At 50.0% G+C, this 27,935-nt stretch overlaps 1 protein-coding gene across 2 annotated transcripts; it reads right to left on the reverse strand.

Moving 5' to 3' along the window:
- Window positions 1-556: 556 nt before the first annotated feature.
- LOC140387411 (apoptosis-enhancing nuclease-like) lies at window positions 557-26,842 on the reverse strand. 2 transcript variants are annotated; one of them, XM_072470494.1, is made up of 5 exons: window positions 26,745-26,802; window positions 25,151-25,191; window positions 23,966-24,718; window positions 16,218-16,418; window positions 557-4,040 (listed from the first exon to the last, which is right to left on the reverse strand). In XM_072470494.1, exons 2-5 carry the CDS (start codon window positions 25,154-25,156, stop codon window positions 3,834-3,836), a joined length of 1,167 nt encoding a protein of 388 aa, XP_072326595.1. In that variant the 5' UTR covers window positions 25,157-25,191; window positions 26,745-26,802; the 3' UTR covers window positions 557-3,833. The 2 variants fall into 2 exon arrangements, with proteins under 2 accessions (XP_072326595.1, XP_072326596.1); XM_072470495.1 differs by lacking the exon at window positions 25,151-25,191 and having other exon boundaries at window positions 26,745-26,842.
- Window positions 26,843-27,935: the final 1,093 nt, after the last annotated feature.

Consider the following 27,935-nt stretch of genomic DNA (forward strand, 5'->3'; position numbering starts at 1 on the left):
GGTAGTGGAAGCAGGGACGATAGGGACATTTAAGGGGCATCTTGACAAATATATGAATAGGATGGGAATAGAAGGATACGGACCCAGGAAGTGTAGAAGATTGTAGTTTAGTCGGGCAGTATGGTCGGCACGGGCTTGGAGGGCCGAAGGGCCTGTTCCTGTGCTGTACATTTCTTTGTTCTTTGTTTGTTTGAAACTCACGTAGACACAGGGAGAACATGCAGACTCCACAGAGACAGTGACCCAAGCCGGGAATTGAACCTGGGACCCTGGCGCTTGAAGCAACAGTGCTATTCACTGTAGTCTCAAATTAATGGGTTCTAATAGCCCCATTTCATCATGCCATGTGTTGCTACATCTGATGGATGCTAATAGTGGGTTATAATACCCACAATAGGATGTGGGTTTCACACTGCCTTCAGTGGCAGCTTGCTGCACCCGAGTGTGTTTGTTGTGCCCAGGGTTCTAACGGACACCCAGAGACCCGGCTGGTGTAACGAAGACCACATGCGGTTGAAACCAACATGTCTGACAGGATAACAAAGACGATGACCGATTGTTTGAAAATAATTTATTGTCCAACAAACCACACGGCAAATTCATCCAGAAGGTAACAAATCTTTCAGCCGTCCAATCAGACTGGTTGAATGTGACAGGCGGACAGTGGTTGAAAGTAGTGTACAAGATTAGGATTTACACCAGGAACTCTTGTCACGACTGGGGGGTGATACCCCATGAACAAAACCTGTGAAACGTAATGATGGTGACTGTATGGTCCTTTGTGGGTGAACAAGCTATGACGAGCCAAGTGCTCGTCCTCATCTACTTTCGATTACTTGTGAAAAGCAATTGCAAACACATACAATTGAGCTCATTCCCCTGCTCTCCTGAAGGCCTGAGTATAGTTTGCGGGAGTCCTGCTTTCTCACAAATAAGGCAACTTGTCATCAAGCTATTCAACAGTGGAAAGCCTCACTTCTCACTGCAAACCCCATCGGTCGGGTTGAATGGTCGACCGGGGGGGGGGGGGGCTGAGCGGTAACACTGGTTGATGAGTTTTACACCTTTTCTAACCATGGGGTGCTGGTCAATGGTAGCATCGTAGTGTCTCCCAACCAACCTTTTGAGGGGGAGAGCTGACTCGTGGCGATTTAACTCGAGGATCACCACACCTCAAGCGAGGGGCAAGTTTGAGAAGGTCGGGCCTTCATGAATAACCTCAGCCGGTTCGGGAATTGAACCTACGCTGCTGGCATCGCGCGGCATCACGAACCAGCTGTCCCGCCAATTGAGAAAAAACAACAAAAACACATAGAAGTTTAAGTACAAAATCAAAGATGCACAGGCAGTGGGTAAAGCATTGCTGTAGCAGGTTCCATGAACTCCGCTAATGAAGTATCTTTGAAGTGTAGTGTAACGTAGGAAATGTGAGCAAGTTTCTGCACAACAGGATCCTACAAGCAGCAGTGTGATAATGACCAGTTCAGCTGTATTTAGTTGCTGGTTAAGGAATAAATCTAGGCCAAGACACCAAGTTAATGTATCCACCTCCTTTTTAGCAAAGTGCCATTGGATCAAGTCTGAGTCAGAAGAATATGGGCTTAATTCCCGCTTCAGAGACACGAGTACTACTCAATGGTCGGGCCACATCTGACACCCAAAAAAACTTTCCGTTGAGGCAACATCTCAGCAATGCTTTGAAACTCTCAGCATGCAAGAATTATTTGCCATGCAACGGCTATGTTGTCGGGAAGCATAGCAGCCATTTTGTGCACAGCGAATAGCCTCACAACAAATGGCCAAATAATTAAACTGCTTTTCTTCTCCCCGGTTCAAAAACCGCAACGGCATCTCACCTTCATCGGAGGCAGGTGGCGAAGTCAGGCCTCAGCTGAAGAGTGGCCTCGGAGCATACGCTTCCTCAGTAAAAGGGTGTCACAAAAAAAAGGTTTGCACAAGAAATAAAAAGGACAGGGTGATGCACAAGAGGAATCCCCGTTCTAGTGGGGAACCAGACCTTTAAAAAAGGAGGAAAGAATAACAGGGAAAGGCTTTGAGACTAGGTGTGCTGCGGCATATTTTGGGGCCCACATCCAAACTCAATAAGCCATTTAAAGCAGCGAGAGCAGGTTTCACTCACGCCATATTTCTTCCTCGGCCCAGTGAAAGGGCGGGGTCTCCCAACACCCAGCATATAATCACAGCAAACTCCCACTACGCAGGCAATGTTTCACACCATTCAACAAGGTTTTCAGACCAGTGGCCATTTTGTCGCAAAATTACTCAATTAAAATTGTAGTGCAATTATTTCTCCTTCAGTTTTCCACTTAGCACCTCATAGCTCTTTGGTATAATGCAGATACAAAAATTAGACAAAGCAAAGATAGGACATGGAATACACGAGCACATGAACCAGTTATAAAGACAGTGAGTTAGACAGGAAATTAGTTAACAGAAGGCAAAAATCTAAAGAGAAGATTGGGATTAGAGAATTTAGCCGACACTAACATGAGCCAGGGAATTTCTATCATTAATCCACATGACGGATTTAAATTACGATCAAAAATAGAATCCAAACAAAACCTTCTCGCCAACCCCTCCCACAACCTGAACAAAGCACTTCCTCAACTATTCTTGCGTGTCAACTGAACATTAGCGGAGGTGAACTGGAGCGGTACACTTACTGCCATCTCCATCATGCTTTTGTTAGTCTGAATTATACTGTCTAAATAGCCTCGGAGCAGACATTTTGTCAAGAACTCCTCCCTCATGTGACATCATCAATGGGGAATGGCTCCCACAAATCACTGCCCCACTGATGATGTCACAGGGGAAAGAAACAAACGTTCTGCCTCCATTTAACCTGCAACTCCTTCCAATACAGGCCTCACGGAGAAGGACCACCATCTGCTGTTCAGCTTTGTACCGAGTCCCTTTCATCTCTGGTGAGCTTCCTGTTTGGCACCTCGAAGATAAGTGTAAGGGGTTGGTCTTCTGAGGAGACAGCAACCAGAGGGAGGTTGGTAACACCTGAATTGTGTCCCAGCAAGAGTTAGCAGATAGAATCAGCATGTTCAGGTGGAAGGGAGAAAAGAAGAAATTGATCAAATTAACGTTTTTTGAAAATGAGGAGCAATCTATAATTGCTCTATGTACGAACACAACCGTTATCCTGGGGGAAAACAAACAAAGTTTGAACTCCTGGTAATAGGCAAATCATCCGCAAATTTAAATGTCAAGGCAAGTGAAATGAGTTAGCACCAAGCACTATCAGGTTAGATGTGGCAAAGGGTGGATACTGACTGCAGCTCTCCCTCGATTGTGCCCCGACTATTTACCTCCAACCTGACCACAGGACAGCACCCACTACTGAACACCCTCTATTTCCGACAACGGCTACCCTGCTCTCACAGAGTACAGTTCTGTACTTTTGACACTTGACCACCGACAAAAGGACTGGGATGCCCCAGGACTGGATTTTCACCCAGGTCCCCAGGGAATAGCAACACTCACACTCCTTATAGCATATGATCAAACTCTTTCGGTGGCGTACACCACTATTTGGCGCAGTACCAAGTAGCACAGTGCAGGAAGATCATGCATCTATGCTGATTCATTCGCAGATCTCAGACCTTTAGCACTGCATTCTTCCCGCCAGATCTATTTCATTGGTAAAAGTTAGTGAGAGATTAAATATTTGTTTTGTTGTTCAGGAGATGGAGGGGGAAGACCAGAGAACAATTGAACCTTAAGAATGCATCACAGCCACTGGAGTTTAGACTGTTCTAACAGTGTTCATCTCTGCTCCTGATGTAGATTAATAGTTTGTCTGATCATTTACTATCCTCGTGCAAATCAGCAGGCCAATACTGGTCGCCCATGTACTGATCGATTTCAGAGTTTGTTTCAGAAGCTGTGTGTTCGCGTTCCGTTGCCGACAGCCGATTGTATTGTTTCTTCTCCCACTGAATTTCCACCAGTCGATACAACTCCATGGAGGCACAGGCATCCTCAACAGAACAGTGTCCATCTCTGCCAACCTGTCACAACAAAAGGGAATCATGGTCAATCAAGGAGGAAAATATTTTCCTACCTCCACCTCCGATCCGAACCAAAATTATTCACCGTCTGCCCCGCAGGGCATAGTTCTGCAGCTACCAAATAAACCCCCCCCCCCCCCTCCCCCAATCACCTTGCCCAAGTGCTGAAGTTGCATGCACAAAGCTGGAGAGCACGTGGCGGCAGACACTTCAACCGCGAGGGGCATCTCAGCCAATCCTGCCCCGCTTTCACCAGACACCCACATCTGTACAGATGTCAGCAGCAGTCACCATCAGGAATGGGAACCATGCCGGATCCTTTCCCCTAATCAATGGCACCGCACCATCCCAACTATTGTTCTGCCTCCACTATCAACATCCAGGGGTGTTACCCCAGACCAGAAACTGAACTGGATAAGCCATATAAATACTGTAGCAGGTCAAAGGCTAGGAATCCTGTAGGGAGTAACTTACCTCCCCACTCCCCAAAGCCTATCCTGCCTAAAGGAAGAGGAGGCAATCCCAGCTTTGTACCACGGGAAAAGACTAAAAGTTCACAAACATTACGTAGGGCTGCCGCATTAAGTGAGTTCACTGCCGCTTGGTCAAAATCCCGGAACTCCCTCCCCAACACCACCGTGGGTGTACCTACACTTGAGGGTCTGCAGCGGAAGAAGGTCCAAGGGCAACTAAGGATGCCCTTCTCAAGGGCAACTAGGGATGGGCAATAGATGCTGGCCTAGCAACGCCACATCCCTCAAACAAAGAACAGAAGTAAAGTTATAATATGCTGGAGTGGGGGTGTAGCAGGGTTGGAGCACACAACACATCGGACTGGCAATAAACCTTGGCTTCCTACTTGGCCGAATCCCCCCAGCTAGCTGGGAACATCCATCGATTACTGCAGCATGAAGGAGGCATGCGCTATGCCATATGAAACGACAAAAAAACCAACATAATTTGCATTTGGATCATGATTCAAACTGTGTCCATGTCACAGCCAGTTGCTGACTGAAGTACAGTCACTGTTGAGTAAAGGCTATTGATTCCTCCTCAATAGCTACACAGGGTCCCTGTATAACTTTCCATCTCCTTCCCCTCCCCTATCCGCAAAAAGATTTGGGCACCTCCAAGATAGAACCCCACCTCTGACCTGACCTCGCCCACAGTCCCACCTCACTACTCCTAACAGGCCCAGCTTCAATCATCCACTCATCCTTCACTGGAACTGTACCCCAATCCCTGTCAGCAGAGATTTTATGCTCAAGTCCTGGAATGGGGCACGAACCATTGCACTTCAGGCTCAGACACAGGAGTGCTCCCGAAGGAGCCAAGGTGGACTCACTAATGGCAGCACCAGAAGCCACCCGATGTAACTTGTGCACACTTTTGATCCTTTGGCTACAAGAGGGGTCACCTCTTCTTCCTCCTTTTGGCAAGTTGGTTGATTCTAGTTTCTAGCAACACCCTGGGTCAATAGCTGACCCCAGTAAACAAATCTGCTTCTGCATCATTTGTTTCTGCAGTAACCAGGCGGTTATATATCAGCTGAGTTTCAGTTCCTGATTATGTCGGGCAAGAACCAACTAGTTTTAATGTGGTGTGTAATGCATCACATGATGCAACTCTATAATTACAGTAGCTATGGGAACCAGTTAGAACATAAAGGCTGGTAGATTGAAGGTTGTACAATATGGGTGCGATTCAGCAGATCAAAGTTAAAGGCCAATTTTGGGCACGTTTGGCAGGGAGTTTCACAATGGCCGCGCCGGCGAGATCGCGGCCCATAATCAACGGAATGAGCCCCCACAAAAATCTTGATATTCCCTCATCGACTGATTCGCGCCTCAGCTGCTCGCCGCTAACAAGGAGCTGCCTCACCACTCACCCCCTGTCAATACACAAGCCGGCAGCGCGCAGACCTGCTCCACCTTTTCGGGATGGCAACCTCATAAGACTTCTTGATGATGTGGATGAGAAGTGGGGCAACCTGTTCCCACAATGGAGTTGGAGGACCAGCAGCAGGGTCAGCAATGCCACCTAGGAGGCAGTTGTGGCATCTGTCAGTGTGGGCAGCACAACTGGGAGAACCGCCATCCAATGTAGGAAGACCAACGACCTCCACCGAACTGCAAAGGCAAGTTATCACCTCTACTGGCGTCAGTTCCGCTTGCCACCCCTCCCGCGCAAACTCCTCACAACCGATCTTCAAGTTTGTTCCTCACCCTAGCACCCACCAGCACATCCTCATGTCCAGGTTGCGGCGCCCACCTGCTATAGACCCTCCTGAACCATCAAGCGTGTGGCTCACAATGTCCTCTCTTTGTGAACGGGAAAGGGCCAAAACGGGGGGGGGGGGGGGGGGGGGGGGGGGTGAATCCCAAAGATTTGAGGCCGCACCACCCAAGAGGAATAGGCACTGGAAATCGTGGGGTTGTCAAAGGAGAGAGCAGTCACCGACAGCAAGGTTGGCCTGCACCAGAGTGGTGAGGATCCACTGCCCCTTCACCCAGATGACCTGACAAAATGATCCATCCCTCTCACTGATCCCATGTCCATTGTCTAGCAGGATCTCCATCTGATGAGGCCAGGCCATCTGGAGTCATATGCGCAACCCCCCCAATGGAGAGCTCATTGGAGATCCCCATTGAGGCGTCACAGCTATCACCCAGACCTTCCACCAGCACAGAGACAACCACCTCGATGGCAGGACTGGTTCTGAGGCACAATCAGGTGAGCTGATGCACATCAGGTGATGGCAGGAGCATTCAAGGAAGACGGCAGTCGGAGGTTTGCTGGATCCCAGGACACAGCTGGCTCCCAGCCAGATGCCATGCCTCTGGCAAGGTTCTCTCAGAGTTGATGCAGACAATAGGAAACAGCCGTGAGGTTCAGGAGGGGGTGTAAACGAAACTCCAGCGACTGCAATGCCGATTGGAGGAATCCCAAAGGCTTCAGGCACAGGAGATGATTCCGACAATGCATGGCATCGAGCCAATACTGTTAGGGTGGTGACCGCAGTGGAAATCCTGGAGAATGACATTGAGTGGTGGTGCTTAAGGCATGGCTCAGTCTGTGACGACCATGGCTGAGGGCCTCAACATCATGTTCTAGTCGCTGAGGGACATGTCCCAGACGTAGATGGACATTGCAGAGGCACTGCAGAGCATGGCCTAGTCACGAAGGAGCATTGCTGAGGGCGTCGACACCATGGTGCAGATAATGGGTGCCTCCAAGACTGGCAGCGCCAGATGACTCAGAGGCCTCTGGAGCTCATTCGAGCTGCTCCTCCATCCCATGGAGTTCCCCAGGGCCCTACAGGTATAGTCAGGAAGCAAGCACTGGAAGCCAACCCGGGGTCTACCACCAAGGAGACTATGGCGGTCTACAGTTCTTCAGAGTCCACCTTTCTGACACTGGCACATCTCAAGGGAAGGAGGCAGAACAGGGTGGCATGGTGATGCCAGTGACATTGCTGTCGGTCGGGGCCCTCTGGCTCAAGGCCGTCCAGAGGATGTCTGCCAAGAGCATCAAAGGCCACAGGGTGCAGAATGCAGCAGGCTGCCTCCACCTCTGATGTGCATGCTGGGGACACACCTAGATGTAGCACTAAACCACAAAATTGTTGCTACCTTCTTCAGCATTAGCCTGCCTCAGGTGCCACAAGCACAGCGAGGCCAGACTCTGCGGGATAAACACCAGCAAACATAGTTTTATCTGGAAGGATTTGTAGAAGAAGAGAGACTGACAATGCTAGGGCTTCCATCCCGGGACACTTAAATCCTCCAAGCCTCCCCCACCCCTTACCATGACTGTCCTGTCTTCTCTCAAAGTGCCATCCAATGAGCCAGTTGTGCTGGAAAACCTCACTTTGTACACTTGCCCCGCCCCCCCACCCAGGCCACAGCAGGAGCCTCTAGACCCCAACCGGGAACATTAGGGAGGTCATGCTCTGGTGCTCACCACACATCTACACGTGTACTCTTTGACCGTGAGAGGATCCTCAGTGGTGAAGCCCTATGTGTTGGCAGCTGCCTCTATGGTGCTGATGCTCCTAGAGTACAGGCATACTGTTCAGGCATCAAGGTTTGTTGTACATGCGGTGCACTAATCATCCATGAGACATGGCACCTGTGCCCTTGAGGGGGCATTTGAGAGTTCAGATGTGTGCTATGCTCTCACAACTAACAAGGCTAAGTCCTCAGTTGAAATAGCCTTCAGCTGTGAAGCTAGAGGCTGCTCACAGTTAAAGGGAGTGAAATTGAATTTCAGGAAAGAAGCTGCAGCAGGGCTCTGTCCTGGGAGAATTTGGTAGGAGATGGGCTGCAGCTGTGCTTGCCCTGTTATGGGTCTCCACAATATTTAAAGATGGCTTGAAGAACTCACAGACGCAAAGCACCTAACCCCCTGGCCCAGGAGTTTCTGCTCCCTGACCAATCCTAACCCGAGGGGGTCATTCCTTTCCCCCTCCCGCCCCACTGGGGCAGCAGCTCTGGTGACCTCGAGCTGCATGCCAGAAAATGGAAATGGCTACTCACCTCCTCAGAAGTCTTTGCGCTAGTATCATTTTTTTGAAAAGAAGTACTAAACGACGTCCGCGTGACCACCCGCTGGGGAGTCAGATTAATTCCAAGGAGAGTGCTGCATTTGACTTCAATCTCGTTAATAAGATTGAAATGAATGCAAATTAGGGTTGATGATATTCTCGTCTTTTTTGTGATCTCAAACGACGAGTCAAAATACAAGAGGGAGATAGAGAAACTCGTGGAGTGGTGCAGTGACTATAATCTCTCCCTCAATGTCAGCAAAACAAAGGAGCTGGTCATTGACTTCAGGAAGCAGAGTGTCGTCCACACCCCTGTCTGCATCAATGATGCTGAGGTGGAGATGGTTGACAGCTTAAAATTCTGAGGTGTAAACATTACTAACAATTTGTCCTGTTCCACCCATGTCGGCGCTACGACCAAGAAAGCACAACAGCGCCTATACTTGAAATGAAATGAAATGAATGAAATGAAAAATGAAATGAAAATCGCGTATTGTCACAAGTAGGCTTCAAATGAAGTTACTGTGAAAAGCCCCTAGTCGCCATATTCCAGCGCCTGTTCGGGGAGGCTGGTACGGGATATTGAACCGTGCTGCTGGCCTGCCTTGGTCTGCTTTCAAAGCCAGCGACTTAGCCCTGTGCTAAACAGCCCCTACTTATTCAGGAAATTAGACATGTCCACAACGACTCTTACTAATTTCTATATATGTATCATAGAATGCATCCTATCTGGCTGCATCACAGCCTGGTATGGCAACTGCTCGGCCCAAGACCACAAGAAACTACATAAGAGTCATGAACACGGGCCAGTCCAACATGCGAAACTGCTGTCTTGGGAAAATGGGCAGCATAATCAAAGACCCCCCCTCCCCCAAACCCGGGTTATTCTTTTTTCCAACCTCTTCTTTTGGGCTATCGGGCAGAAGATACAAAATTTTGAGAACACGCACCAATAGATTCAAAAACAGCTTCTGCCCTGCTGTTACCGCACTCCTGAATGGCCCTCTTATAGTCTGAACTGATCTTATGGACTGAATTGGTCCTTCTACGCATCTTCTCTACAGTTGCAGCACTATATACCATATACTTCACCCACTGTAGCACTATATACAGTATACTTCACCCACTGTCTACGTTTATGTATTTTCATTATGTATCTTCATGTATTTATTTATGTTCTATATTTTCCTGTATGGAGCAATCTGCCGGAGTTGTACGCAGAACAATACTTTTCACTGTACCTCAGTACACGTGACAAGTGACAATAAATATAAATCTAACCTAAATTCTTCCTTTTGTAGATGGTCGCCTCGCACTTTTGTGGCGCGAATGTTCACAGGATTTACAGTACAGAAGGAGGCCATTTGGCCCATTGAGTCTGCACTGGCCCTTGGAAAGAGCACCCTACTTAAGCCCAAGGCTCCACCCTATCTCCATAACCCAGTAACCCCACCCAACCTTCCGGAAACTAAGGGACAATTTAGCATGGCCAATCTACTTGTCAGATCAAATATGGATATTGTCCAGGTTTTGCTGTTTTTGAACATGAACTCCTTGAATCATAGAATCAACAGAACGGAGACAGGCCCTTTGGCCCGAACTGGTCCATGCATATCAAAAAGCCCATCTAAGGACTTCCGAGTGCGGCGATGACCAGCTGAGTCGCACGTTTCGGCAGCTCCCGGTGAAACGGACTTTTGGGCTCTTGATAGGAGCCCCAACGGCAATTTTGACGGCTAAAAACACTGCGGTAAACCAGAAGGGAATCCCCCCTGGATACGGATGGAAAAAGGAGGAGAAAGTGGCCGGATTGCAGTGGATCCTTTAGAACAGCGGCAAGGAAGGCAAGCAAAAACCAAGATGGCGTCGGAAGGTGGCAGTTTAACATGGGGCCCTGAACAACAAGAGTTCTTGAAATGCTGTGTGGAAGAGATCAAAAAGGAAATGAAGAAAGAGCTGTTGGCCCCGATACTACAGGCGATCGAAGGGCTAAAGGAGGAACAAAAGACCCAGGAGCGGGAGCTTCGGGTCGTGAAGGCAAAGGCAGCCGAGAATGAGGACGACATACAGGACCTGGTGGTGAAGACGGAGACGCAGGACGCACATCAGAAACGATGTGTGGAAAGGTTGGAGGCACTGGAAAACAACGCAAGGAGGAACAACCTGAGGATTCTTGGTCTTCCTGAAGGTGTGGAGGGAGCGGACGGCGGGGCATATGTGAGCACGATGCTGCTCTCGTTAATGGGAGTGGAGGCCCCGGCGGGTCCGTTGGAGGTGGAGGGAGCATACCGAGTGATGGCGCGAGGACAGAGAGGAGGAGAAATTCCCAGAGCCATAGTGGTGAGATTCCTCCGTTTTAAGGATAGAGAAATGGTCCTTAGATGGGCAAAGAAAACTCGGAGCAGTAAATGGGAGAACGCGGTGATCCGCGTTTATCAAGACTGGAGTGCGGAGGTGGTGAGAAGGAGGGCGAGCTTTAATCGGGCCAAGGCGGTGCTTCATAAAAAGATAAAATTTGGAATGCTGCAACCGGCAAGACTGTGGGTCACATATCGAGGGAGGCACCACTACTTTGAGACGGCGGATGAAGCGTGGACTTTTATTGTGGAAGAAAAACTGGAATGAGCGGGTTATTAAAAAGAACGTTTGAACAAAGTGGTGGGGCGAATGTGGGGGGCGAAGAGGGGGTTAAAAAGGGGGGAAAGAGGAGTTTTATGTACTAATCCTGCGATGTGGTAACTTTTCTCTCTCCCACAGGTGGTGATGGGGGGAGGAGGGGAGGTGGAGGAGATGGGGCGTTGGCCATTGGGGGCGGGGCCAAGGGAGAAGCGCGGGCTTGGTTCCCGCGCTATGATAATCATGGCGGGAATAGAGAAGCAGGAAGGAGGGGGCGTCGCACGGTGCGAGCCGAGGTCACGGGGGGAAGCAGAGGTCGGCCAGAGTTTGCTGACTTCTGGGAGCAACATGGGGGGAGTAATTACGCTAGCGGGGGATCTAGCGGTGGGAGGGGGGAATTACTGGGTTGCTGCTGCTGGGGAGAGGGGGGAGCTGGTATGGGAGAGGATGGGCGGGGGGGGGCACCGCCTGGGGGAGATACAGCTGCGTGGGAACCGGGTGAGGAGCTGGAAAAAGGTGATGGCTAATCGACAAGGGGGGGGTTTAGGAAGCCCCCCAACTCGGCTGATCACGTGGAACGTGAGAGGGCTGAACGGGCCGATAAAGAGGGCACGGGTACTCGCACACCTTAAGAAACTTAAGGCAGATGTAGTTATGTTACAGGAAACGCACCTGAAACTGATAGACCAGGTTAGGCTACGCAAAGGATGGGTGGGGCAGGTGTTCCATTCGGGGCTAGATGCGAAAAACAGGGGGGTGGCTATATTAGTGGGGAAGCAGGTAATGTTCGAGGCAAAGACTATAGTGGCGGATAACGGGGGCAGATACGTGATGGTGAGTGGCAAACTACAGGGGGAGACGGTGGTTTTGGTAAACGTATATGCCCCGAACTGGGATGATGCCAATTTTATGAGGCGGATGCTAGGACGCATTCCGGACCTAGAGATGGGAAAGCTGATAATGGGGGGAGATTTTAATACGGTGTTGGAACCAGGGCTGGATAGGTCGAAGTCCAGGACTGGAAGGAGGCCGGCAGCAGCCAAGGTACTTAAAGATTTTATGGAGCAGATGGGAGGTGTAGACCCGTGGAGATTTAGCAGACCTAGGAGTAAGGAGTTCTCGTTTTTCTCCTATGTCCATAAAGTCTACTCGCGAATAGACTTTTTTGTGCTGGGTAGGGCATTGATCCCGAAGGTGAGTGGAACGGAGTATACGGCTATAGCCATTTCGGATCACGCTCCACACTGGGTGGACTTGGAGATAGGGGAGGAAACAGGAGGGCGCCCACCCTGGAGAGTGGACATGGGACTAATGGCAGATGAGGGGGGGTGTCTAAGGGTGAAGGGGTGCATTGAAAAGTACTTGGAACTCAATGATAATGGGGAGGTCCAGGTGGGAGTGGTCTGGGAGGCGTTGAAGGCGGTGGTTAGAGGGGAGCTGATGTCAATAAGGGCACATAAAGGGAAGCAGGAGAGTAAGGAACGGGAGCGGTTGCTGCAAGAACTTTTGAGGGTGGACAGACAATATGCGGAAGCACCGGAGGAGGGACTGTACAGGGAAAGGCAAAGGCTACATGTAGAATTTGACTTGCTGACTACAGGCACTGCAGAGGCACAATGCAGGAAGGCACAGGGTGTACAGTACGAATATGGGGAGAAGGCGAGCAGGTTGCTGGCACACCAATTGAGGAAAAGGGGAGCAGCGAGGGAAATAGGGGGAGTGAGGGATGAGGAAGGAGAGCTGGAGCGGGGAGCGGAGAGAGTGAATGGAGTGTTCAAGACATTTTATAAAAAATTATATGAAGCTCAACCCCCGGATGGGAGGGAGATAATGATGGGCTTCTTGGATCGGCTGGAATTTCCCAAGGTGGAAGAGCAGGAAAGGGTGGGACTGGGAGCACAGATCGAGGTAGAAGAAGTGGTGAAAGGAATTAGGAGCATGCAGGCGGGAAAGGCCCCGGGACCGGGTGGATTCCCAGTCGAATTCTATAGAAAATATGTGGACTTGTTCGCCCCGGTACTGACGAGGACCTTTAATGAGGCAAAGGAAAGGGGACAACTGTCCCCGACTATGTCTGAAGCAACGATATCGCTTCTCTTAAAGAAGGAAAAGGACCCGCTACAATGCGGGTTCTATAGACCTATTTCCCTCCTAAATGTAGATGCCAAGATCCTGGCCAAGGTAATGGCAATGAGAATAGAGGAATGTGTCCCGGGGGTGGTCCACGAGGACCAAACTGGGTTCGTGAAGGGGAGACAGCTGAACACGAATATACGGAGGTTGTTAGGGGTAATGATGATGGCCCCACCAGAGGGAGAAACGGAGATAGTAGTGGCGATGGATGCCGAGAAAGCATTTGATAGAGTGGAGTGGGATTATTTGTGGGAGGTGTTGAGGAGATTTGGTTTTGGAGAGGGGTATGTTAGATGGGTGCAGCTGTTGTATAGGGCCCCAATGGCGAGCGTGGTCACGAATGGACGGGGATCTGCATATTTTCGGCTCCATAGAGGGACAAGGCAGGGATGCCCTCTGTCCCCATTATTGTTTGCACTGGCGATTGAGCCCCTGGCGATAGCGTTGAGGGGTTCCAAGAAGTGGAGGGGAGTACTTAGGGGACGAGAAGAACACCGGGTATCTTTGTATGCGGATGATTTGCTACTATACGTGGCGGATTTGGCGGAGGGGATTCCAGAAATAATGCGGATACTTGGGGAGTTTGGGGATTTTTCAGGGTATAAATTGAACATGGGGAAAAGTGAGTTGTTTGTGGTGCATCCAGGGGAGCAGAGTAGAGAAATAGAGGACCTACCGTTGAGGAAGGTAACAAGGGACTTTCGTTACCTGGGGATCCAGATAGCTAAGAATTGGGGCACATTGCATAGGTTAAATTTAACGCGGTTGGTGGAACAGATGGAGGAGGATTTCAAGAGATGGGATATGGTATCCCTGTCAATGGTAGGGAGGGTGCAGGCTGTTAAGATGGTGGTCCTCCCGAGATTCCTCTTTGTGTTTCAGTGCCTCCCGGTGGTGATCACAAAGGCTTTTTTTTTTTAAAAGGATTGAAAAGAGCATCATGGGTTTTGTGTGGGCCGGGAAGACCCCGAGAGTGAGGAAGTGATTCTTTCAGCGTAGCAGGGATAGGGGGGGGGCTGGCACTACCGAGCCTAAGTGAGTATTATTGGGCCGCTAATATTTCAATGGTGAGTAAGTGGATGGGAGAGGAGGAGGGAGCAGCGTGGAAGAGATTAGAGAGGGCGTCCTGTAGGGGGACTAGCTTACAGGCTATGGTGACAGCCCCATTGCCGTTCTCACCGAGGAACTACACCACAAGCCCGGTGGTGGTGGCTACACTGAAGATTTGGGGACAGTGGAGACGGCATAGGGGAAAGACTGGAGCCTTGGGGGGGGTCCCCGATAAGAAACAATCATAGGTTTGCCCCGGGGGGAATGGATGGGGGATATGGAATGTGGCAAAGAGCAGGAATAACGCAACTGAAAGATCTGTTTGTGGATGGGAAGTTCGCGAGTCTGGGAGCGCTGACCGAGAAATATGGGTTGCCCCAAGGGAATGCATTCAGGTATATGCAACTGAGGGCTTTTGCGAGGCAACAGGTGAGGGAATTCCCGCAGCTCCCGACACAAGAGGTGCAGGACAGAGTGATCTCAAAGACATGGGTGGGGGATGGTAAGGTGTCAGATATATATAGGGAAATGAGGGACGAAGGGGAGACTATGGTAGATGAACTAAAAGGGAAATGGGAAGAGGAGCTGGGGGAGGAGATCGAGGAGGGGCTGTGGGCAGATGCCCTAAGCAGGGTAAACTCGTCGTCCTCGTGTGCCAGGCTAAGCCTGATTCAGTTTAAGGTATTACACAGGGCGCATATGACTGGAGCACGGCTCAGTAAATTTTTTGGGGTGGAGGATAGGTGTGCGAGGTGCTCGAGAAGCCCAGCGAATCATACCCATATGTTTTGGTCATGCCCGGCACTACAGGGGTTTTGGATGGGGGTGACAAAGGTGCTTTCAAAAGTAGTAGGAGTCCGGGTCGAACCAAGCTGGGGGTTGGCTATATTTGGGGTTGCACAAGAGCCAGGAGTGCAGGAGGCGAGAGAGGCCGATGTTTTGGCCTTTGCGTCCCTAGTAGCCCGGCGCAGGATATTGCTAATGTGGAAAGCAGCCAAGCCCCCGGGGGTGGAGACCTGGATAAATGACATGGCGGGGTTTATAAAGCTAGAGCGGATTAAGTTCGTCCTAAAGGGGTCGGCTCAAGGGTTCACCAGGCGGTGGCAACCGTTCGTCGAATACCTCGCAGAAAGATAGACGGAATGGAAAAAAGAAGGCAGCAGCAGCAGCCCAGGATCCGGGGGGGGGGGGGGGGGGGGGGGGGAGGAACCAGAAGGACTCTCAGGGTTGCTAATATATACTGTATAATATGTATAGGTCGTTGCTACAGATAATTATATATTGGACTGTTAAACTATATTTTGGGAGTGTGTTACTTGTGACAAGGCAGTTGCCAATTAGGGCTAGTTTTCATTTTCGTTATTTATTCAATTTTTGTTTATAAAATAGGTCATTGTTATTTGTGTTGTTATAATATTGTGTAAAGGATGCACAATGTACTGTGTTGGTTGACCAAAAATTTTCAATAAAATATTTATTTAAAAAAAAGCCCATCTAAGCTAATCCCATTTGCCTGCATTCGGCCCATATCTTTCTAAACCTTTCCTATCCATGTATCTGTTCAAATGGCTTTTAAATATTGTCACCATTATATCTGAAATGTCAGGAATGGTGAACATTGTGCAGTCATCAGCAAACATCCCCACTTTTGACCTCATCCTGGAAGGAAGGTCATTGATGAAGCATCCGAGGATGTTTGTGCCTCAAGTACTACCCTGAGGAACTCCAGCAGTGATGTCCTCGAACTGAGATGATTGACCTCCAACCACCACAACCATCTTCCTTTGTGCCAGATATAACAAGCAAAAGAATCAGTCGGTTCACATACTCACCTGGATGTTTTTACCCAGAAGCTGTTTGGACAGATTCTTCAGAGACACAGATTCTCTGTCAGGAAAACCAGCCTTCCTCTTCAACATTGGGACCTTACTTGTGTCCCGTGTCAGAGATCTTGGATGGAAATACTTCAGTGCTTTAAAGTCATTGTGCAAAGCATGGCCCACGACAATCTTACTCTTCAAGATCTTCATGATCTAAATTGAAGCAGAAATTTAAAACTGTTAATAATCTTTCAGATTTACGATCTCCTTCCCAAGTCATGAAACATTCAAACTTGGACATAAAATGGCTGTTCCGGTGTCATCAGGAGAGGTGGTAGTGACACTTCCAGTGGCGGCTATGAAGGAGTAAGTTGCACATTTGGTGGCTCCCACTCTGGTCGGACTTTTGGACCTTTCCCCCCGATTTTTTAATGGACTTGAATTGCTGAACGGATGCTAATAGCAATTCTCTACTGAATTCCCACTTCGGTGCATGGAGGAAAGGACAAGAAGTGTTCGTAAGGGCAGAAACAAGAAGACAGAGAAGACTTGGGCTGTAGTTGCAACAGGGGACAGCATGGCAGAGGGGTGAACCTCGGGCTTGTCGACCCAGCAGTCTATGGAGCAGTTGATGCAAGTCATCCAGGAGGGCTTTGCTACACAGAAACGGGACTGCTTGGACCCGATAAAAGTGTCGATTGAGCGGTTGGAGCTCAGGTTGGACGCCCAGGATCGGGCGATCCAGAAGGTGGATAAGGCGCTGGCTGAGCAGGAGCATCAGACTGCGGTGGAGCTGGAGGTGTAGATGCTGAGGGACCAGCAAAAGAAGCTTCTGGAGAAGGTGGAGGACCTAGAGAATAGATGGGTGGGTCCGAAGGAACGGACGCTGGGGCATACGTCGCAGGCATATTTGAGAAGCTGATGGGGGAGCGTATTCTGCAGTAGGCCAAGCAGACACGGAGCTGTAAGTGGCACAATAGCATCCTGCGGGTTTACCAAGACCTGAGCGTGGAGGTGGCCAGGAGGAGAGCAGGCTTCAATCAGATCAGGGCAATCCTTTTCAAAAAAGGTGAAGTTTAGACTGTTATATCCAGCCCGTCTCTGGGTCACGCATGAGAATCAGCACTTTTACTTTGAGTCGCCTGAGGACGCGTTGGACTTTGCAAGAAAGAATGGGCTAACGAAGGACTGAGAACTTTTGAACTTGGCTGCAACGCTCGTGTTTGTTTTCTCTGTTTTTGTAAAAGGTTTCTCGTTTTGTTTGGAACCAGCAGTAGAGCCGAGTGAGTTTAGGTTTTTATTTGCACTGTTGGGGGATGGAGGTGTGCTAGTTTTAATCTTGGTGGTTTTCGGTTGGGCAATTGTGTAGGGATTGTTTGATGTCGGAGTTTGTTTGTATGAGTGGGGGGGGGGGTAAGGGAACAATGGCGCCAGGGATGGGGGCCACCAAGCTAGCTGGGTGAGCTAGCTCTCAGAAGCGTAGTGGGGGGGGGGGGTGGATATGTTTGGTTTTGGAAAGGGATTGGGTTACAGGGTGTTGTTGCTGTGGGGGGGGGAGAAGAATGTTCTGCTGGCGAGGGAGGGACTTGGGCTGAGGGACAGAGAGGAGGTCGGGGGCTGCCTGGGGATGGACCGGTGGAGGCGCGGATCACGGGCTGGTGGCGGGCCTAAAAAAAGGGGATGACTGATCGGCAGGGTGGGGGGCAATGAGCCCCCCAACTAGGCTGATCACCTGGAATGTTCGAGGGTTAAATGGGCCTGTCAAAAGGGCACGCGTGTTCGCGCATCTTAGGGGATTGAAGGTGGACGTGGTGATGTTGCAGGAGACGCACCTTAAGGTAACGGGCCAGGTTAGACTGAGGAAAGGCTGGGTCAGCCAGGTGTTTCATTTGGGACTAGATCCAAAGACTAGAGGGGTCACGATCCTGATCACTAAGCGGGTGGTGTTTGAGGCGGGTAGAATAGTCCCGGACGTGGGAGGTCGGTACATTATGGTCAGTGGGAAACTGGAGGAGGTGCAGGTGGTATTAGTGAATGTATATGCGCCAAATTGGGATGATGCTGGGGAGATACTGGACCTGGACTCACACAGGTTAGTCATGGGAGGGGACTTCAATACAGTTATGGATCCGGGCTTAGACCGGTCAAGCTCGAGAACGGGCAGGGTGTCAGCAATGGCAAAGGAACTAAGAGGGTTCATGGAGCTGATGGGAGGGGTGGATCTGTGGAGGTTTGGGCAGCAGAGGGCGAAGGAGTTCTCCTTCTACTCACACGTGCATAAAGTGTACTCCCAGATTGATTTTTTGAGCAGGGTCTTTCTGGCAGGGGTGGTGGACACAGGGTGCTCGGCGATTACAATCTCAGACCATGCACTGCACTGGGTTGACCTGCAGGTTAGTAAAGACAGTAATCAGCGCCCGCACTGGAGGTTGGATGTGGGACTTCTGGCAGATGAAGGGATGTGCGAGTGGCTGAGGGAATGCATTCAGAGCTCCCTGCAGGTCAATGACACGGGGAAAACTTCGGTAGCAGTGGTTTGGGAAGCACTGAAGGCGGTTAAGGGGGGAGCTGATCTTGATCCGGGCTCATAGGGAGAAGGTTGACAGGGCAGAGACGGACAGATTGGTAAAGGAGATATTACAGATCGATAGAAGGCATGCGGAGACCTCAGAGGCAGGGCTCCTGACGGAATGGCAGAGGCTGCAAGCGGAGTTTCGCTTCCTGGCCACAGGGAGGGCAGTGAAGCAGCTGAGAAAGGCGAGGGGGGCAATTTATGAACATGGGGAGAAGGCCAGCAGAATGCTTGCACAGCAGCTGAGGAAGAGGGAGGCAGCTAGGGAAAGCAAAGGACGGTAAGGGGAACCTGTTGGTGATTCGGTAGGGGTGAATAAGGCATTTAGAGATTTTTACAGCAGGCTGTACATGTCGGAACCCCCTACAGGGCTGGAGGGGATGAGGCGCTTCTTGGAGGGGCTGAATTTCCCAACGGTGGACAGAGAGCGGGTTGGGGGCCCCAATTGGGCTGGGATAGTGGAGGGCTTGAAGGCCATGCAGGCGGGTAAGGCCCCGGCCCCGGACGGGTCCCAGTGGAGTTTTATAAAAAGTTCTCGGGGATACTGGGGCCAGTGTTGTTGAGGATGTTCAATGAGGCAAGGGAAAGAGGGATGCTGCCCCCAACGATGTTACAGGCAATGATTTCACTGATTTTTAAGCGGGACAAGAACCCAGAGTTGTGTGGGTCCTACAGGTCGATCTCCCGGCTGAATGTGGATGCCAAGTTGCTGGCCAAAATCTTGTCCTCCAGGATTGAGGATGGTGTTCCGGACGTTATTGGGGAGGACCAGACGGGGTTTGTTAATGGTAGGCAGTTGGTGGCCAATGTAAGAAGGCTGTTAAATGTGATCATGATACCCCCGGAAGGTAGGGAGGTTGAGCTAGTGGTCGCAATGGATGCAAAAAGGCTTTTGATCGGGTAGAATGGGATTATCTGTGGGGAGGTACTGGAACGGTTCGGATTTGGGCGGGGCTTTATTGACTGCGTCAGGTTACTGTATCAGGCTCCTGTGGCAGTTGTGCGGACGAACAGGACAACTTTGGACTATTTTAGACTGCACCAGGGAACGAGACAGGGATGCTCCCTCTCCCCACTGCTGTTTGCGCTGGCTATAGAGCCGTTGGCGATTGCTCTGAGAGCTTCAAGGGACTAGTCCGGAGGTTGACGGGGGGGGGGGCGGGGCACAGGGTTTCACTCTATGAGGATGACCTGCTTCTGTTCGTTTCGGACCCAGTCAAGGGGATGGAGGAAATCATGAAGATTTTCGGGGAATTCGACCGGTTTTCAGGGTATAAGCTAAACATGGATAAGAGTGAGATGTTTGTGGTTCAGGCGAGGGGACAGGAGGGGCGACTGGGGGAGTGCCGTTTAGGTCAGTAGAGGGTAGTTTTAGGTACCTGGGCATCGAAGTGGCGCAGGAATGGGACCGGCTGCATAAATTGAATCTGGCTCGGCTAGTGGACCAAATGAAGGATGATTTCCGGAGATGGGACGCGCTCCCATTGTCGTTGGCCGGGAGGGTGCAAACGGTGAAAATGACGGTCCTCCCGAGGTTCTTATTTGTATTTCAATGTCTCCCATTTTTATTCCGGGGTCCTTTTTTTTTTTTTAAAGCGGGTCAACAGGGTGATCACGGGCTTCGTCAGGGCAGACAAGACCCCACGGGTAAGGAAGGTAATGCTCGAGCGGAGCCGGGGAGAGCGTGGGCTGGCGCTGCCAAATTTCATCAACTATTACTGGGTGTCTAACATAGCCATGATCAGGAAGTGGGTGGTGGGGGAGGGGTCGGTGTGGGTGCGTATGGAGGCGGCTTCTTGTAAGGGCACTAGTCTGGGGGCGTTGGTAACTGCGCCTCTGCTGCTCCCGCAGGCACGGTACTCCACCAGCCCTGTGGTGGTGGCGACCCTGAGAGTTTGGGGCCAGTGGAGGTGGCATGTGGGTGCATCGGTCTGGGCACCAATTTGTGATAACCACCAGTTTGCCCCGGGGAGTATGGATGGGGGGTTCCGGGTATGGCGGAGAGCGGGGATTGAGAGGATGGGGGATGTGTTCATAGATGGGGAGGGGAGGGGAGGGGAGCATCTCGGACATATATAAGGAGCTTATGGGGTCGGAGGAGACGCAGACCGAGGAGCTGAAGCGTAAGTGGGAGGAGGAGCTGGAAGGTGAGATAGAGGATGGTTTATGGGCAGACGCATTGAGTAGTCAACGCGTCTGCACCATGTGCCAGGCTCAGCCTGATACAATTTAAGGTTGTGCACCGGGCTCACATGACAAGTGGCCCGGATGAGCAGATTCTTTGGGGTGGAAAACAGGTGCACAAAATGTACGGGAGGACCAGCGAACCATGTCCACATGTTTTGGACATGTCCAAAGCTTCGGGGATTTTGGCAGGGGTTTGCGGACTTCATGCCCAAGGTTTTAAAAACAAGGGTGGCGCTGGGTCCAGAGGTGGCGATTTTCAGGATCCGGAGGATCCAGAAATCCAGGAGAAAGAGGCAGACGTTCTGCCTTTGCTTCCCTGGTAGCCCGGAGACGGATACTATTGGCATGGAGGGATCCAAAGCCCACAAAGTCGGAAACCTAGCTATCGGACATGGCTAGCTTTCTTTATAAATTAAGTTCGCCTTGAGAGGTTCACTGTTAGGGTTCACCCAGAGGTGGCAACCGTTCGTCGACTTCCTTGCGGAAAATTAATCGTCAGCAGACGGGGGGCTGAAATGCTCTAGCAGGCCATTCAGTTCAGGGGCAATTAGGGATGCTGGAGCGAGCGATGCCCACATCCCATGAATTATTATTATTTTTAAATTCCCTACTCAACTATGGGAACCCTTTTACTACATGGATTACAGCTCATCGTCTTCTCAAGAGATATGAATAAATAGATAGTGAGCGATATCAAGAATTAATTATTTTAAAAATTATTTCCATTTGAACATGTCTGTATAGTGTCTTTACACCCTGCAACAAAGTCCATATTTCAATTTCAAAGCTCTGTAGAAGGATCTTTTAGGTCCAAAACATTAACTTTGTTTCGCCCTCCACAGATGCTGCCAGGCCTACTGAGTTTACCCAGCATTTCCTGTTTCTATTTACGATTTCAATGATTGTACTACTGACCACAAGGAAAGGCGGTGTTTTGTTTCTTGAATATAAACATGGCAACAGCGTCTCCATTGCAGCACACTTCTGGCCTGACTTCAACCACAGCCCACAGACCTACCCAACTATCCAAACCAGGACCAGCCTCAAATCATTTCCTCATCCTTTACTGAAGATGTATTCCAATTCCTGGTACATCTACGAGAGAAGTCACAATAAATGCCTCAAATGACAAACTCCTCTCGCAAACCATGTCCAGTGTTAGTATCTGATCAACACCATGATCATTTGTATTAGTATAACTCAATGTCAGATGTAATTGTAATGATGCCACCTCCTCAGTTTGAGGGTATTGCAACACTAGGATCTGTTGGTTTATTTGAACAAACCCGTACTGCCCTTAGTAACCTTTCTGAAAGGTTATATGTTTCTCGCGCACTTCCCACAGATGCTCCTGAGTATTTGCAACATTTTGGGCCGAATTTTATGAGTGACAATCACGGTCAGATCGCCAATCCGCTCCTATTTGCGGCCTTCATCCATTTCGCTCGCATTATCCAGCCAGTCCGCGCTGTGGACCAGAACATAGAGAGCCCGCCTTCCATCGATAACCTCACCTCTGCGGGGCGTCAACGGCTTCGCAAATCTTGGATCAATAATTACCAGCAACCTGGCCCTGGCACCAGAATTGCCGAGGTCGCAGTTGTCACCTCAAAGTTGAGAGATCGAGTGTGGACCAACAGTAAACTAACCGAGAATACAAGGGTCTTTAAGTGCATATGCTGTATAAAATCTGTCATAAACCTGCAATCACAGTCAGCTCTGTCAGTGTATATCTGACAGTGCAGAATAAACGCAGATAGAATGCTCCATTATGTAATCAAGTTGATAGCTGCCTAATATTAAAAGTGGGCAGCACGGTAGCACAAGTGGCTAGCACTGTGGCTTCACAGCACCAGGGTCCCAGGTTCGATTCCCCGCTGGGTCACTGTCTGTGCAGAGTCTGCATGTTCTCCCAGTGGGTTTCCTCCGGGTGCGCCCGTTTCCTCCCACAGTCCAAAGACGTGCGGGTTAGGTGGATTGGCCATGATAAATGCCCTTAGTGACCAAAAAAGGTTAGGAGGGGTTACGGGGATTGGGGGGGGGGGGGGGGGGGAGGGGAGTGAGGGCTTAAGTGGGTCGGTGCAGACTCGATGGGCCGAATGGCCTCCTTCTGCACTGTATGTTCTATGTCTATGTCTATTTATTTACTTTGCACCAGAACTCCAGACTTACTGCCAGATAACAGTGAAATGAGTGCGCATGATTCACACTGCTGGACCAGTCTACCCTCGTCAAGAACCCGGACAGAAGCAGGAGAGAACAGATCACAGAGAAAACATTAGACAGGGGATGGGAGTGGGGGATGGGAGCAGAAGCATGTCTGCAATCACCACTCACTTGTTTAGTCTTGATCACAATGCCCTAGATGATTGTCAACTGCACGATTGGCCCTACGTCACTTATCTCCTGGAGGTCACAGACCCCCAAACTGAGAACCACTGTTGTGCTCATTGAGAATTGCCATTATTCACTGCTTTAATATGAAAGGAGTCCATAAAACAACAGGGAATATCAAAGAAGGTCATTGGTGTGATTAGACTTGCTTTTACATAGCGCTTTCAAAACTTCAGGACATCCCAAAATGCTCTTTAAAAAGGTACTTTTAAATGATGGCAGCTGTTGCAATGTACGAAATGTGGCAGCCAATTTGCACACAGCAAGATCTCACAAGCAACAACATAGTAATGAGTAGATAAATCTATTTTAGTGATGCCGGTTGAGGGTTAAACATTGGCCAGGACACTGGGGAGCACTTCCACTCCTCCTCTGTGAAAGAGCATTATGGAATCTTTTACATCCACCCAAGAAAGCAGGCAGGATCTTCAATTCATGCTTCAGCTGAACGACGCCATCTCTGGCAATGCAGCACTCTCAGTACAGGCGAGGGGTGTCAGCCTGGATGGAGAGAATGTTGAACCCATAACATCCTGACTCAGAGGGAAGTGTGCTATAAATTGCACTCAAGATTTTTCAGACATTTTTAAGTGCTCGGTTAACCCACCTCCCTCTGTGCAACATCAAATCCAATTGCGTTCGCCATGTGCTGCTTTCGGATGCCACTCCACCTGGTCCGGTAGTCGGTGATGGGGTGCCCCGGTTTCACATACTTGTCATAGATGACATCGCCCTGATAGTTAACAATGCTGCACCTGGCTACCTCATTAACACGGCCGCAGGGGCCCGTGCCCACCATCTCACAATCAATCGCCACATATTTGGCAGGCTTGGAACAGAAGTGTGGTGGGCTTGCCAGGCAAGAGGCAGAGTCTTCACGAGTCAGCGGGGCTGTCCTTTGTACAGAGCGAGCTCTGCTGCTCGGTTTTGTGGACTTTAGAAAGAAAGTAAAGTGGCTGCTTTCAGCTTCAGGCTGGGAAGCACCAGGCAAGATGGGGCTATTTATATTCTCATCAGAAGCGCTCGGCCGCTCGGGGTCCCCGGAATGAGCAGTGTGGTTTAGGTTACTGGCACTCGGGCCCCTTGCTTGGTCAAATGGTCCTTCCTTCTTTTTGAACCGACTCCGCTTCAGGATCCCTTTCCTTTCCAAAAAGGCCTTCCTTTCCAGAAAACGTGCATGCCGCCGGCTAGGCTTCTTCTTGCGCTTCGCAGTCTGTCCACTGGGGCTAAGAGTCACGCCGGATGTGCAGTGGAGGAACTGGGTCGAGCTGGAAGACACTTGGAGCAGTCGCCTAGAAGAGGAGTCCTTGGAGACGGGGGAAGCAACTCTCTTGCCAGCCACACTTGGCATTCTTGGAACCTGCAAAAGACAATTGAAAGTCCTTTATCATGGGGAGGGTCACAGCAATAATTTAACAGAATCCTGACACTTGGCAGTTCATCATCCAGCAAGATCTTGGACTTGAAATGCGCCACCCATTGCGGGGGGGGGGGGGGGGGGGGGAAGAGAGAGAGAGAGAGAGAGAGAGAGAGAGAGAGAGAGAGAGAGAGAGAGAGAGAGAGAGAGAGAGAGAGAGAGTGAGAGTGGAAAGAATAAACGGGCCAGCACTCCACCCATAATCAGGATTCACAATGGCTCAGCCCTCAAGTCAGGGAAGGATATGTTCAGAATTTATTAAAGAAGTTCCGAACTGTTGATAGTCACACTAAAATTATCAATTTTGAAACTATCATTTTGTAGTTTGAATTGATAGGTTAAGTATTTTGTACTAAATTGACAAAAGCAATTTACCTGCATTATTGGAACCCATCCAGATTAGTTAAGTCGACGGCCTTAATTGTGAGACAATTAAAGAATAAGTAATTCATTAATAGATATGTAAGGAAGGCTCGAAGTGCATTTTGGAACACAAGTTTATAACTTTTATAATTCTAAACACATTAACACTCGATTATTTATACAGATTCTAAAAATGCAATGAGAATTTTAAGATGTGCCCTTCTCAGATGGTCAGAAAAAAAGCTAACGTGACTTAAGTTTAACCTTGATGTTAGGAGTGAATAGGCTGCTATTCAAGATGTCACATCTTTAAATGACACGCAGCTATATTAATCAATTATTGGTCGACACCTAGGCTAACTCAAGATAAGAGACATATCTTAAGAAGTCTTGTGTAATCAGCTAAAATCCAATTTCATTATTGACAAGTTATGGACTAATTTTTCAACAATTGGCTAAGGTGAACTTTCAATGTCTTCGAGGAATAAAACAAAAGGAGTCCTGAGAAGCTATTTTGGCAGAGAGAGGTGGCAAGAGAGAATGTTTACAGAGAGGTGTTGTTTTGCATGGTTTCCAGATTTTCGAAGCCTGCACTTCACGCCCTGGTCTGAGGAGGGTGGTGAGAAGTTAGTTAAAGTTCAGCATTCTTCTCTTACAGTGAATTGACACTGTTTTTTAAAAATCTTTCTGACATGTTACCTTTTTAAATAGGTAATAAATACTCAGAATTATCCATTTAAATTGTTCCTTCTTGTCATACGGGTAAGTCTCTGGAACCTGGTATGATTTACCATTCTGGCCGTTGTGTTTGAAGTGGGGCTCCCCTGCCTGATCAGACAGTAGGTTCCTATGGCATTAATTGAAGAGCAGGGAAGAATGCAGGCCAACGATGAGGGCTGCACAGTGGTTAGCACTGCTGCCTCACAGAACCAGGAACCCAGGTTCAATTCCAGCCTTGGGTCACTCTGTGTGGAGTTTGCACATTCTCCCTGTGTCCACGTGGGTTTTCTCCGGGTGTTCCGGTTTCCCCTCTCAGTCCAAAGATGTCCGGGTTAGGTGGATTGGCTACGCTACATTGCCCCTTAAGATGTGCAGGTGAGGTTATGGGGATGCAGCGGGGTGGGCATAGGAGTGTCAACGGGCCAGTGCAGACCCAATGGGCTGAATGGTCTCATTTTGCACTGTAGGGATTCGATGATTATCCTTCAAACAAAAATACCACAAACACGTTAACGTTAATTTTGTCTGTGGACTAACTGCCCCGTTGCACAAATTGAACAAAATAAACCACAGCTTGCATTAATTATAATTGTTAAAATTAAAAATGTCCAATTTAGGGGCAATTTGGCACAGCCAGTCCAGCTACCCCGCACATCTTTGGGCGGTGGGTGGGGGTGAGACCCACGCAGACACGGGGAGGATGCAATAGCCTGCATTTACGTAGCACCTTGTGAAACCTCAGGACCCTCAAAGCCTGACAGTTTAACCAGGCTGGAGACAATGCGATTCGCACTCAGCAAGATCCCACAGACAGCAGCGGGAGATTGGCCAGATAATTGGGCTATCCAAGGCCTCACCGCCGCCCCTCAGCCCAGCTCCGGGTTACCTCAACTCGCTCGCGGCTCTCTCTCTCTCTCTCCGGACACCCACTACCACGTGCCGTGCCATGCCTTCTCCGCCCCCGCCGATTGGTCCGGTAGCCGCAGCGTTTGGAGGAGGGGCTTCACCGGGCGACCTCCGATTGGCTACTCTGGCAACCGCCCCAGCGCTCCATTGGCCACTCCTGCTCCAACGTCAAAGGGGGCGGCGAGTCACCGCGGCCCCAAGAGGCGACAGGCGACTCGGAGCGCTCAGGCAAGCTGGCGTTCCAACAGCGCCGCCGGCGGCCGGAGGGCGGAAAGGCAACTGGGGGCAGCTTCAGAGTTGAGTGGGAAGTTAAAATAACTCATATAAAACTGCGCAGGAGGTGAAATGTTCAGTTCACGATATAATTACCATTACCCAGTAACCCCACCCAACCGTTTTGGACACTAAGGGCGATTTATTTTGGCCAATCCACCTAACCTGCACATCTTTGGACTGTGGGAGGAAACCAGAGCACCCGGAGGAAACCCACGCAGATACGGGGAGAACGTGCAGACTCCGCACAGACAGTGACCCAAGCCGGGAATCGAACTTGGGACCCTGGAGCTGTGACCACTGTGCTACCGTGCTATAGAAACAGGAATGTGTGTATTACCTCAAGTAGATTATATACAATGACCAGGACACAGAGCGAGGTCATTTGGCCCATCACCTCTATGTCAGCTCACTCCAAGAGCAAATCTGCTAGTCCAATTCCCGGCCCACACTCCCGTCCATTGGTTCGTGAGTCTACAATTTCTCCCTATCTACTCACACTCCAGGCGCGATCTAACCGAATGCAACAGTCCCATGTCGAGCGCGATTGGCCAGGCGTTTCCCGGCGCTCGCAGTGATTGCCCCGCTGAGGCCGCACTTAGTCCTGCTTCCTCCACTGAGGAGCTCCCCTTGCCGGTACTAGCTGTCTCACTCACTCTAATATGCAGATTTGCCAAAAACTGATCCGCCCACAATGGGCGGGATTCAGATCGCGACACCTTGCCTGATTCAGTGAGATCGCGTGACGCATGGCGAGCCGGGTAGATCCCAGAAGAGGGATCTACCAGCTATGCTGCGTCCCTGTTCGGGCGCAACGCAGCCGTTAGATCATGCCCTAGATCTCTCATGATTTTGAACATGTCTATCAAATCTCCTCGCAATCTTCTCTTCTGAAGGA

The sequence above is a fragment of the Scyliorhinus torazame genome, chromosome 12 (genome assembly GCF_047496885.1).
Source record: "Scyliorhinus torazame isolate Kashiwa2021f chromosome 12, sScyTor2.1, whole genome shotgun sequence".
Classification (NCBI taxonomy): Eukaryota; Metazoa; Chordata; class Chondrichthyes; order Carcharhiniformes; family Scyliorhinidae; genus Scyliorhinus; species Scyliorhinus torazame.